A 12,212-nucleotide genomic window follows, 5' to 3' on the forward strand; every position below is an offset into this window, starting at 1 on the left:
TAGACTTTTGTGAGAATCAGCATCTTGAGTTAATCATGAATGCAAGAAGCCAAGAAGTCTGCACTAATTGATAGGTCATGTTCTATATGTGCTCAGACTTTAGTTTGTGCCGTTTAACAATTTCAACTAGTTAGGTTATAAATCCTAAGACTTGAAATGATCATCCTTAAAGTGAACTGTCAAATTACACACTTAGAATTAAAAATTGACTATCTTAATCCTCTATTTACACTGGGTGCGAATGAGAGAAAAGATGAACTGTACTAGAGTTGAAACATGTTCTCCTGTTTAGGCGGATGATTTAGAAACCGTTTGTAGAACTAGGCGGAACGAGCTTTCCCAACAATGGTAAACGCCCAAGAAAAATCGTTTGTTGTTTGATCCTAGTGGTGGTCAACTCTCGCGGAGTTGCCACGAATTCATGATCATTGCGGTTGTAAACTTGCAGCTTTGCTGCGAGGCTGCAAGCTAGAGTTCCCAGCATTGTCGCTACGAGTTGGCTGGTGGTGACCGTTTCTCTTTCTTTTTAGTGTGTTTTTTTTTACTTCACATTTCTTTTCCCTTTTCCTGTGACATCCTATTTTCTAAGCAAACCTGAGTACTGCATAATTGGATCACCCATCCTACAATCCATGACCATGCCTTTTTGTCGACAGCATAGAGAAGACCTTTTCCCTGATTCCAGGAAGTAAAACATATTTGATTGTCCTGTCCAAAACAATAAAATCTATCAGCCGATAATCTCAGAAGGGCCCTGAGATACTTTGGTGGCATCCTACTGATTTCAACCCATGATGTCTTTGCGTGATCAAGCTCCCAAATGCTAATGCTATGGAGAGTGCTGAAAAGTCCAATCCTTCCCACTAGAAACAAACGGTTTTTTTGCACCAGCAACTAAATAACCATCCAGTCATGAACGTGGAAATTTTGCTGGAATGCGTTCTCATTGCCCCATATCCACTCGATACATCATAAGCTCAAGTGGTGAAGGAGTGTCTGGATAAAGCCTCGAATCACAAAATGCCATTTTTGATGAACATAAAGTAACGGCTGGCATTACCTAATGAACTGACCGACTATCAAGTCTTGAGTAATAGACTTCAGTCGGCAAAGTTTGATCTCCAAGGATATCACCACCTGTAGCAATCACTTTAAAAGCACGGTCCACCTTATCAACTACCAAGGTCAATTGCCTTTGCTGATTGTGATGCATGCTAGGCAATACCTTCCATGTTGAGTTAAAGGATTGCAAACAAGGATTTTAAAGTCAAGCCCGTCATATCCAGATAAACAAAGAAGACCTCCTGAAGAGCCAACCAGCCAAAAAGCCCAATCTGGTAGAAATCCAAAAGGGATCTTGTACCATGTTTTCAGGGGTAGGCTGAAGACCGAGCATTGATATTCCTGTGAGCTTTTCCAAAATGTGAGAAGGCAGGGTCCATGCGAAGGAACGCGAGAGTGGGCTGCAAGAAAACTCCGGTCCTGAAGAATTGAGTTCCACCTTCTGCAGACCGGCATCAACCTGAAGATCAAGAATGGAGGCACCCTTTCCGATAATAGAGGATGCCTGCTGCTCCGATGGCTATCCAGACGGCAGAGGTGAGAGCACCAATTCTAACTCTGCACAGAACCAAAGCCATCAAAGAATTTGATAAGGTTAATGGCAGAAATACAAACTGAAACTATGATCGATGATGAAAAAGAACTTCACAGTTAGAATACGACGCATAACTGCTCGCAAGGGGGCAAAACCATCAGTCACCCAATTGAAACCCTTAGCCGAAGAGAACAGAAAAATTCGAAAGACAGGGAGAGGAAAAGATGATTTTATGATTCGGTCACTTTGGGGGGGTTTTTTTTCATTCACAATTTTCTGCTATTTATTTTTCAAGAAAAGATGAATTATTTATCCTTTTTTCAGTATTTTATGTATTATCAAATAATGACAGATGATTCTCTAACGGATGACCATCAATTCGAGAGTCGAGGCGATAGTATTGATCCTGTACGAAAGTCGAGGTAATAAATGGTGGGGATGTAGTATTTTTGTTGATCCTTGGTGGACTCCTCATCAGTAAAACCTATAACCACAGCAACGTCAGTGTCGAGCCAGGGAGGGGTTCCCCGCCGATGGTCCTCTGATGCTCAAGTCAACCATCGACGATGTAGAAGAAACGAGGAAACGAAATGGCAGGGTAACTGTAGCTACAGTAGAGATTATGCATACCTCCGTCGAAACTTTGAAGTCTTTATATAGGACTCCCGAGGAGTACATGTACGTTTCTCGAGACGCGTACGCTTCTCGAAGCATACCTTGAAAAGACGTGCCAGAAAAGTGTCTCTGCACCATACCTTAACGAGCGAGCATATCTCTGACAAGACATTGGAAGCTTCCATCGTACGATCTTCTGTCTGACCATGCCATCAAACATGTCGTCTGTCAGCGGCACAGGTTCCCAAAAGAATATCATTTGATCCTCCTTTTGTGTATTATAGGTCGAGCGGAAGAGTCGCTCAGCCAGCCCTCGATCATCCGGACTATCTTGTCATCGGGCTGAGCGGAATGGCCATTCGGCCAATCATCCTGTCTGGGCTCCGCTGTTGTACCGAACAGAGGAGCTATGTATGAATATAGTCTGCTCGGTCGTCACTGTTCTGCTAATGTGAGTCTCAACGGGTTAGCCGCTCTGCGCATACCTTGTCTGTTTGAGCGTCGGAAGCTCGGTACATGACCGAGCTTTGCTAACATCTGCTTCATGTAGGCTCATCGACTCTCCCTCCCGGTCGGGAAAGGGGGTTTCCCGATCGGACGATATTATAAGGACATTAACTAACTTGACTTTGACCTCCATCATGTCATTGACCACCTTGCTGATCGGGCCCCTCCTTATCACAGGATCAAGTATATATTATATATTGAACTCTCATACTTATCATTGCAATGTGCCTCTATGGACAAAGAAAGAGATCATTTATCCAATAAGATATCACTCACCATAAATATTCTAGTTTTATCGACCTCATGATAAAATAAAATACAGATAGATAAATTACGATATACAACGACCTCTTAAATGGAAAAGTATAACCCGAGATGATAAAATCCTCAAGAATTGACTCATATCAATCGAATAAATTTACATCCGAGTAACAACAACCCTACCCCCATGGAGGCAAGAAGTCATAAGAGTAAATGATACAGGTGCAAAATTTACATTTCACCCGTCCCTAGATTCGATTCCACCTCAAGGGATAAATATTTATTGGGCAGGGATTCTCTAGTCCAGGATCTCCGGATCATCCCTGATCCCTTATTCATTCATTAGTTGGATGAACTGGACCCCACCTATTTAACAAATAGAATCCAATTAATCTAACTAATAAATAGATAGGACCTCCTTTATCCAGAAAATTCTGGACTAGAGGATCTAACCTCCTACTTATCACCCGAGTTATAACAGTAGAGGCGAAAGTGACCATTTATGCTATCATGGTAAATTTTAGAAATTTTGGCAATGATAAAATGGATTTTTTAAAAAAAAAAACAGAAATGTGAAAATATCACTTTGCCCCTTTAAAGTTTGTGTTGCCTCATTCCAGAAACATATCCTCCGCCGAGTGACCTCGGCCATGCAATCCCACGGCCCCCTCCTTCCTCTCCGCAGCCCTTGGTCGTCCCCAATCCCCCTCCCCCTCCGTCACCGTACCTCCTTCCCGACCAAACCCCTCTGCCTCGCCGCCTCCAGCTCCTTCACGGTATCGGACGGCGAGCTCGAGTCCCGGGGCTTCCGGGTCCGGCGCAACCCCGGGGGGCTGGACGTGGCGGCGCTGAACGAGGTGTTCGCGCGGGTGGGGTTCCCGCGGCGTGACCCGGAGCGGCTCCGGCGCGCGCTGGGGCACGCGGGCGAGGCGGTGGTGTGGATAGAGGAGCTGGCCGGGGGCAAGCCGGTGGCGTTCGCACGGGCGACGGGGGACGGGGTGTTCAACGCGGTGGTGTGGGACGTGGTGGTGGACCCGTCGCTGCAGGGGACCGGGCTGGGGAAGGCCGTGATGGAGCGACTCGTCGCCGACCTCCGCGCCACGGGCGTCTCCAACATCGCCCTCTACGCCGAGCCGCGCGTGGTGGGGTTCTACCGGCTCCTCGGCTTCGCCGCCGACCCCGACGGCGTCCGGGGCATGGTCCTCTCCCGCAAGAACTTCCAGAAGCAGCGCAAGACCAGATAATTCGATCTTATAGTTCATAATTTGATTCTTAATTGTTACAATCAAGGCGCAAATTAAGACACTTCCTCTGTTCTTGATTCGTCACTACTATCAACCTTCTGAGGGAAAACTCTTCTGATTCCTAACTTATTTAATCAAACAAAAATCCGTAATCTTCGATTCTACAAGGAGAACGAACTACCCGAGCTACATACTCAAACTTCAACTCGAATTGATATCCGAATCCCTCTTTACTTGTCATCGAGATGAGCAGAGGAACAAACATCTTCTTTCCTTGCAGAGACCTCCATTTCACCATCTCGAGTACGATCGAAGTCATCGCCGCCTTGTCCATCCTCATCGACTCCGCTACGACAGGGATGCTGACTCTGGTGCAGTAACTCTCCAGTAGAAGCATCAGAAGCCACAGAGTCTCCGCCATCATCATCATCTTCTTCTTCTTCTTCCTCGCCGTAGCCATCTTCTTCGCTGTGACGATCGTTCATGGGAGAAGAAATATACTCGGTCCATCCAGATTCAGAGCTGCTACAGCCTTCTGCATCTCCAATCGCGTTGTTTTGATCCATGAGAAACGCGGATTACGAAAGAATTAAGTAGTTCCTTAAGTCTAATTAAACACGGGACTGAAGAGGAACAAAGGGACAGGAATTAATGCTTCGAACATGATCCAAGAAACAAGTGTATTAATTCTCATCGCTGGCTTTACCTTTATCTGTATCCTTTGGTGGTTCATCTGTCTCGTCATCTGTAATGGAGTTTACTTATCGATAGTTTTGAACGGAAGTATATACTTGCGTTCTAAGGTTCTGCGGCTAAAGGAGGGTTCTTCAAGGATAAAAGTTGTTTCTTTTTGTAATGAAGTTGATTTGGAGCATGGAAGAGTGTTTTCCCCTACTTGGAGTAATGCAACGAAAATCTATCACTGCACTAGAGATCACTAACAAAGTTTTCTTCCACCACTTGGCCACTTGATAGTAGGTTATAAGTTAACTACATAATTTATTTCTTTTCATGTAATATGGAGATCAATTGGGAGGGAAAATCTGACATGAACGTAATTATCTTTTGTTATAACTAACAAAATTTCCTTTGTACTCCGGGTAGTTCAATTGATATTCGGATGCTAGACTACCATATGAAAATAAGAGTTGAATCCTCGAGGGAAATCTTCTAGGGAATAAAATCTCTCTCACCTAAAGAGACGTTGTTCAATCACCGTGATTTACTTTCCTTCTAAATGCCTTACGACAGACGTGGAGGGCACCTGAGGTGAGCACATCATCTTTTGTCACACTAATGAAGTTTCCTTGCCTTAACCCGGACTATGATACAGCGTTATGACGCTCATGCAGTCTCCTAGACACACACGGTTCGAATCCAAATTATAGTGGGACATTTTCTTCCGATGGAATGACAAACCTTAGATGTTAGATCACCTATTATAGTCTTCTAGATTTATTTTGATGGTTAGAAACCGGACTGATCATTCTTAAAATTAATCAAATCAAAAGACTGATAACTAGTACTAGCTAAGAAAACTAACAAAATTTCCTTGTATAACATGATCAAATACACATTAGAGACATCATCCCAAATAGATCCATCCAATACTTAAATCATCGTGGATGTTATTAAAAAAATATATATATCTAAAAAAAATAGAAGATTAAGGATAATTTCATAAGTGATTTCTTCGGATTCTGGTATTTATAGAAGTTAATTATCCCAAACCCTAATGGGTTATTGAATCTTATAAATTACGAGTCGTGTAATCCACATATAATTGCGCTAGAGTCAGGTCACATGGGATATCACGGAGAATAATTAATGAAAATAGTATTATTTGTATTCTCGAACTTTCTAATAAATTTTAAGGCATTTTACTCATTTTACTTAACCGTATGAGTAAATTTCAGTTTTACCTATTTAAATGTTTTCGTAATTAAAAAAAAACACGTATCATATTCTGCTATACCTCTTTATTTCTTTTAAGAAATAATTATGTGAGTTTACGTGTATTACGGCTTTAAAATTTTCCCAATCAGTTCGAAAGTTTACTGCTCAGTTTATACCATTAAATTTAGATATGATATATATTAAAAAAAATTACATAAATATATTAATTTTGATTTAAAATGATTCAGAATTTTCTAGATTTATTAGTCATTTTTAAATGAAATTGAGTGATGAATCTAAATCATTTGAAATTTTAAAAGTTTAATTTTTTTTAAAAGTATTAAAACTCATTAATAATATTAATTAGTGAGCATCATCATGTTTAGGTACTCTGGTGAGTTTCTCACAAATTTTATCAAACATTTATAAATTTAAAAATTTATCACTCACAATTTAAGTATGAGAGCATTAATATAACACTATTTTTTTTTAACCGGGTAGTCTTAGGGATTCATTGATAGTATCAATTAATGAGTATCATTATCTTAAATTTTATAATAAACTTGTGATAAATTTTCTCAAATCTTTACCGGTTTAAAAATTTACTGTTTTAAATTTATAATATCAAATTCAAATATGGAAGCATAAATATATTAAGGAGATTTGTAGTGGTATATTAATTTTAGTTTTAAATATTTTGGAGTTCTTTAGATTTATAAATAAGTTTTGGACAAAATAAACTAATGGATCCATACTATTTAAAAATTCAAAAGTTTTATATTTTTCAGATGGAAAATTAAAGGAATCCTTGGCGGTGTTAATTAATTAGTATTATTGTCTAGACTTTGTAATAAATTTGTGATAAAAAATTTTAAACATTCACAAGTTTAAAATTAATTATTCTCAATTTATACTATCGAAATAGATTTAGAGGTATGAACACGCACATTAAGAAGACTTTAAAAAACATATTAATTTTAATTTGAAATAATTCGAAATTCTCTGATTCACGTAAAGAAACTCTGAATCATTGCAAGTTAAAATTAATGTACTTCTCCAAGTCTCCTTAATATATCCACAACTTCATATCTAAATTTAATAATATAAACGATAATTTACTAAAAGAAGCACCTAACTTTGTGAATTGACCAAACAGTTTATCACACTTTGGTAATTACCAAAGGGTACACTAATATATTGAATCTTACCATCTTACCCTTCCGACAATTATATTTGCATGCAACTTCTCTCTCCCTTTCTCGCCACTTGTGGAAACCAATCAAATTTCTTTCTTCTTTTTTCTCACCTATTGAATTTTATTTAATACGAATTAAATTTTTTTAAACCCTCTAGACCACCATTAGTATAGCAAAAATAATAATAGAGAATATATTTAGATTGCAATCATTTTAGGTCCTATAGATTTATAAAATTGAAAGGATCTCTCAATTACTATTTTTGACTTTCCTAGAGGTAGAGGTGATATAGAGGTTTTGAAAAAAAAATATTTTTTTTTAATTTTTTCCTCGTACCTGTTATGGGAGATCAGTTCCATGTTGAGTCTGATATCTCTCCATATTAGGCTCAATAGAAAGGAAAAAAAAATAATTTTTTTCAAAACTTTTAGACCACCCTTAGAAAAGTCAAAAATAATAATGGAGAGCATATTTGGACTCTTATAATTTTAGAAATCTACATGACCTAAAATAGTTGCAATATGAGGTCTATAAGTTGATCAGTGGATTTTGACAAAATTCACTGATCGACCAATAGACCTCAGATTTCAACAATTTCAAATCATATGGATTTCTAAAATTGTAAGGAATCCAAATATACTCATATTTTTTGCTTTTCTAGGGGTGATCTAGAGGTTTTGAAAAAAAAAAAAAAATCTATTTTACCTTTTCTTTTTTTTTTCTCGTGCCTCTTATGGGAGATCAAACCCCACATTGGGCCTGATATGGGGAGATATCAGGCCCAATGTAGATTTGATCTCCCATAAGGAAAAAAATAGAGAATTTTTTCAACCAAGGATGAAGCATGATAAATAGGGATAACAATTTCCCCCGTGGGTTCGGGGCCCCACGGAGAAAACCCGAAATGGAGATGGAGATCCCTGATTTATTCAGGGATGGGGATAGGTTCAGAATTTTTTGTCGGGGATGGGGCGGGTTCGGGGCGGGTATGGTGATATTGTCCCCATCCCCGAACCCACCCCAAAAATAATAATAATAATATTATTATTATTATTAAAAATATTAATAATAATATTGATAATTGATCCTGTCTGAAAGTCGCTGAGATGGAAAGCTGGGGATGTGGCGCTCCCGCTGATCATCTGTTGACTCCACTCAAACATGCAATACAAATTGATAGATCGAATGCGAGCGATAGAGGGGCGGGTGAATATCGCTTTCTTTAAAACTTATCTTTTTCTTTTCAATCAGAATTGTGCAGCGAAAAATAAGAAAAGAGACAAAGTTGTTTACTTCGTTCGGAGTCTAGCTCGACTCCTACTCGAAGGCCCGCGGACCTTGACCGCTCCGATGGGCAAAACACTATAACCCTTCTTTCATAAATCCTCGGAAAGGAGTGGATCGTACATGTACAAAGATATAAGATAGTAACACTCCTACTATCTTACATGAAATTAAGTGCAGTACAAAATAAGATATACCGACAATAGTAGTTGTAAGTCGAAGCTCGGTCAGCACTATAGGACGAAGTGTCTTGCAGAGTTGACGAAGATTTGTAGCACAAGCAGCTTGCATAAGAGCACTTGAGTCAATCAGAAGTTCTATCTTTTACCTCAGACTTCGAGCCTCCTTTTATAGGTATACTCGACGTTCGGTCGACCGATCCTCCTGTTCGGTCGACTGAACACGCTCCCTTCCTTCCTGGCTAGAGTCTGACGCTGGCTCGATATTCTGCATTAATTGGTCTTTAATGGTTCGGTCGACCGAACAAGCTCTTTCCCTGTTCGTCGAAATCTACCGAGATCTTTCTTTAATGCGCTTTATTGTTGATTGGATCGGTCGACCGATCTGCTTCTTTTCCTTTGCTGCTGATCGGTGCTGATGAACTGGCAGTGCTAAGTCATTATGGTTCGGTCGACCAATCCTCTGGTTCGGTCGACCGATCAAGCTTTGACCGGACTGTACTCTGTTTTGGTCTGAACTGATACCTGCTTTAAGTTGACCTGGTTCAGTCGACCGATCATCCTGTTCGGTCGACCGATCAGGTCGAACCTTCAAAACAGTGTTAGATAATAATCCTGCAAAACAGATATTAGCACAGTAATATTATAATGCATGAGTAGTATAAAAGACAGTAGAACTGTCTTGATATCAACTTGGAAACCTTCCCGATTTCTTCAGTTGGATCAACGACCTTAGGTTGTTCCTTTCAGGAACCCGACCTCACTGTCGCTCCTCCAGTTGTTTACCTCAACTTACCTGCCAAAGATGATCATCCAGACATGTTTGGACTTTTCCTGTTTAGTATCTGATCGCCCGATCCACTAAGACTTTTTCTGCAATACTACATTAGCCAACAACAATAATAGTAATACAGAATACAATGATAAACCTAAGCCTAGATTTACCGAGATCCACTTGTCCGGTCGACCGCCTAAACCATCCGAACAACCTTGCTTGGAGTTCACCCCTCCAAGACTTCTCGTTACCTAAGGTTATCACCTCCTAGGGTTTTCTCAACCTGGCTTCACTCACCAGGACCTAAGGTTACCACCCCCAAGGGTTTTCTCAACCTAGCTTCACTCACCAGGACTTAAGGTTACCACCCTCTAAAAATTTCTCCACTTGGCTTCACTCACCAAGACTTAGTATTTGTCTACCCATGAATCATGTCCTCCAGACCTATCCACCTGACTTCCACGATATATCAAGATATTTCCCCTTGCCTAGCCTACAATTAGGATTTCCCTTGATTAAGTTCCATACTTAAGCATACTTAAATATATTTGTCTGATATTAAAACCTTGGAGGTCGATTGCACCAACACAAATTAAGTCAGTGCTGAGCTAATGAAGGGGTCCCCGACGTTGGCCCTATGATGCTCAAGTCAGTCGTCGACGATGAAGTAGAAGGTGGAGCAAATAAGCATGAATAGTAGAGTGCATAGTGTCTTGCGTATTGCATATCTCCGCCGATGCTTGGACCCCCTTTATATAGAGTTCCTATAGCACGTGTGCACGCTCCTCAAGGCAAGCACACTTCCCAAGATTTTCTTGAAAAGACTTGTCAGTAAAGTGTCTCTGACACAGTACCTTAACAGACCAAGCATATCTCTGAAGTGATAGTGGAAGCTTCGGCCGTAAGATATTCTAGTTGTCCATACCCGGTGTCGGTGGCACCAACTTTCAAAAGGATGTCGAGGGATATCAGAGGGAGTGTACTGCAGGGCCGAGCGGGATGACCGCTTGACCGAAATTTTGCTGCCCCCGTATCTCTTCCGCTCGGCCGTAACTCCGTTGTTTGTGCTTCTCGACCACTCGGCCGAAGTTCCGCTCTGCCAATGCCGAGACCTGCTGCCAGTCCGAACGGGGTAGCCGCTCGGCCGAAATTATGCTCTGCCATTATCGAGACCCGCTGTCGGGCCAAGCGGGGTAGCCGCTCGGTCGAAGTTCAACCTCGCCAATGCTAAGCCAGTTATTTGAGCGTCGGTTGTTTGACAACTCCCCGTGTCAAAGGCAAGATCAGACCGGGATCTTCTCCCTGGTCGGGGCATGCTCACCCGATCGCCCGGTGTTATCTGCGCGTTGACCGCCTTGACTTTGATCTTCACTATGGTCGCTATCCTATGCGGGATGGGGCCCCTCCTTATCACCGCATCAATAATAATATTAATATTAAATTTTTTAAAAATATTGATAATAAAATTATTATTAATACTGGTATTAACATTAATATTAATAGTAAAAAAATAATAATATTAAATGAATTTGGGGATGAAAGCGGAAATGGGCCGAGGATGGAGATAGTTCGGGTTCGGGGATTCCTTGAACCTGAAAAAGTGGGGGTGGGAGCGGGGTGAGGATGGGGATAAAATTTGGGAGCGAGAATGAGGATGACAAATCCATCCCCGCCCTATCCCATTGTCATCCCTAATGATAAATAATGTACCACTTCATCGATGGTTACAGTGCTCTGGTATATAGTCCATTGCTTTGCTACTCTTTGGTTGTTGTTTAATCAATATGTTCGAGTATGCTCATTGCTATTAAAAATAAAAATTAGGTGGCTAGCCCAAGGAAGGCGTCAAGGATCCTTAGGCAACATTCTCAGCTTGCTTTGGGACAGTGTTCATCATGCTTCATCCTACCAAGTATGCAGCTATGTTGGCTAAAAAATTCTCTATTGTTTTTTCCCTTTCTATTGGGCATGATATCTCCCATATCTGACCCAATGTGGGCTTGATCTCCGATAACAAGTTTAAGAAAAAAAATTAAAAAAATAAGAAAAAAAATATTTTTTGTAAAACTTTTGAATCACCATTAGGAATGCCAAAAATAGCATTAAAGAGCATATTTAGACTCTTTGCAATTTAGAAATCAATAGAACCTGAAATAATTACAATCTAAATATTTTCGACTTTTTTAGTATGGACCAGAGGTTTTGAAAAAACTAAAATATCTTCGACTTTCCTAGTGATGGACCAGAGGTTTTGAAAAAACTAAGGGTGCGTTTGGTTTGCCCCATTTTCCTTTTCATTTTCTGAAAAACGCGTGTTTTTCATTTTTTAGAAAATGACTTTTCCGCGTTTTTCGTTTTCTTAGAAATCGCTCTATCATTTTCTTAACAATGAACGTGGAAAACGCAAACCAAACGCGTTTTCCATTTTCGCAGAAAATGAAAACAGAAAACAGCGTGGAAAACGCAAACCAAACACCCCATAAAATATCTTCGACTTTCCTAGTGATGGACCAAAGGTTTTGAAAAAACTAAAATATCTTCGACTTTCCTAGTGATGGACCGGAGGTTTTGAAAAAACTAAATATCTTTTTCTTTTTTTGTTATTGGGCCTGATATCTCCCCATATCAGGCCTAGGCCTATGGGGTCTGATCTCTCTT

At 40.3% G+C, this 12,212-nt stretch overlaps 2 protein-coding genes and 1 pseudogene across 2 annotated transcripts; 1 reads left to right on the forward strand and 2 right to left on the reverse strand.

Moving 5' to 3' along the window:
* Positions 1-503: 503 nt before the first annotated feature.
* Positions 504-2,730, reverse strand: LOC121978683 (annotated as a pseudogene).
* Positions 2,731-3,584: 854 nt separating this feature from the next.
* On the forward strand, positions 3,585-4,349 carry LOC121977966 (serotonin N-acetyltransferase 2, chloroplastic-like). Its single transcript, XM_042530362.1, has one exon. The coding sequence runs from the start codon at positions 3,631-3,633 to the stop codon at positions 4,222-4,224; it is 594 nt and encodes a 197-aa protein (XP_042386296.1). The 5' UTR covers positions 3,585-3,630; the 3' UTR covers positions 4,225-4,349.
* A 22-nt stretch (positions 4,350-4,371) lies between these two features.
* On the reverse strand, positions 4,372-5,088 carry LOC121977967 (protein SUPPRESSOR OF PHYTOCHROME B 5-like). Its single transcript, XM_042530364.1, has 2 exons — positions 4,931-5,088; positions 4,372-4,847 (listed from the first exon to the last, which is right to left on the reverse strand). Exon 2 carries the CDS (start codon positions 4,788-4,790, stop codon positions 4,455-4,457), a length of 336 nt encoding a protein of 111 aa, XP_042386298.1. The 5' UTR covers positions 4,791-4,847; positions 4,931-5,088; the 3' UTR covers positions 4,372-4,454.
* Between the last annotated feature and the right edge of the window lie 7,124 nt (positions 5,089-12,212).

Source organism: Zingiber officinale, chromosome 4B, assembly GCF_018446385.1.
Source record: "Zingiber officinale cultivar Zhangliang chromosome 4B, Zo_v1.1, whole genome shotgun sequence".
Lineage (NCBI taxonomy): Eukaryota > Viridiplantae > Streptophyta > Magnoliopsida > Zingiberales > Zingiberaceae > Zingiber > Zingiber officinale.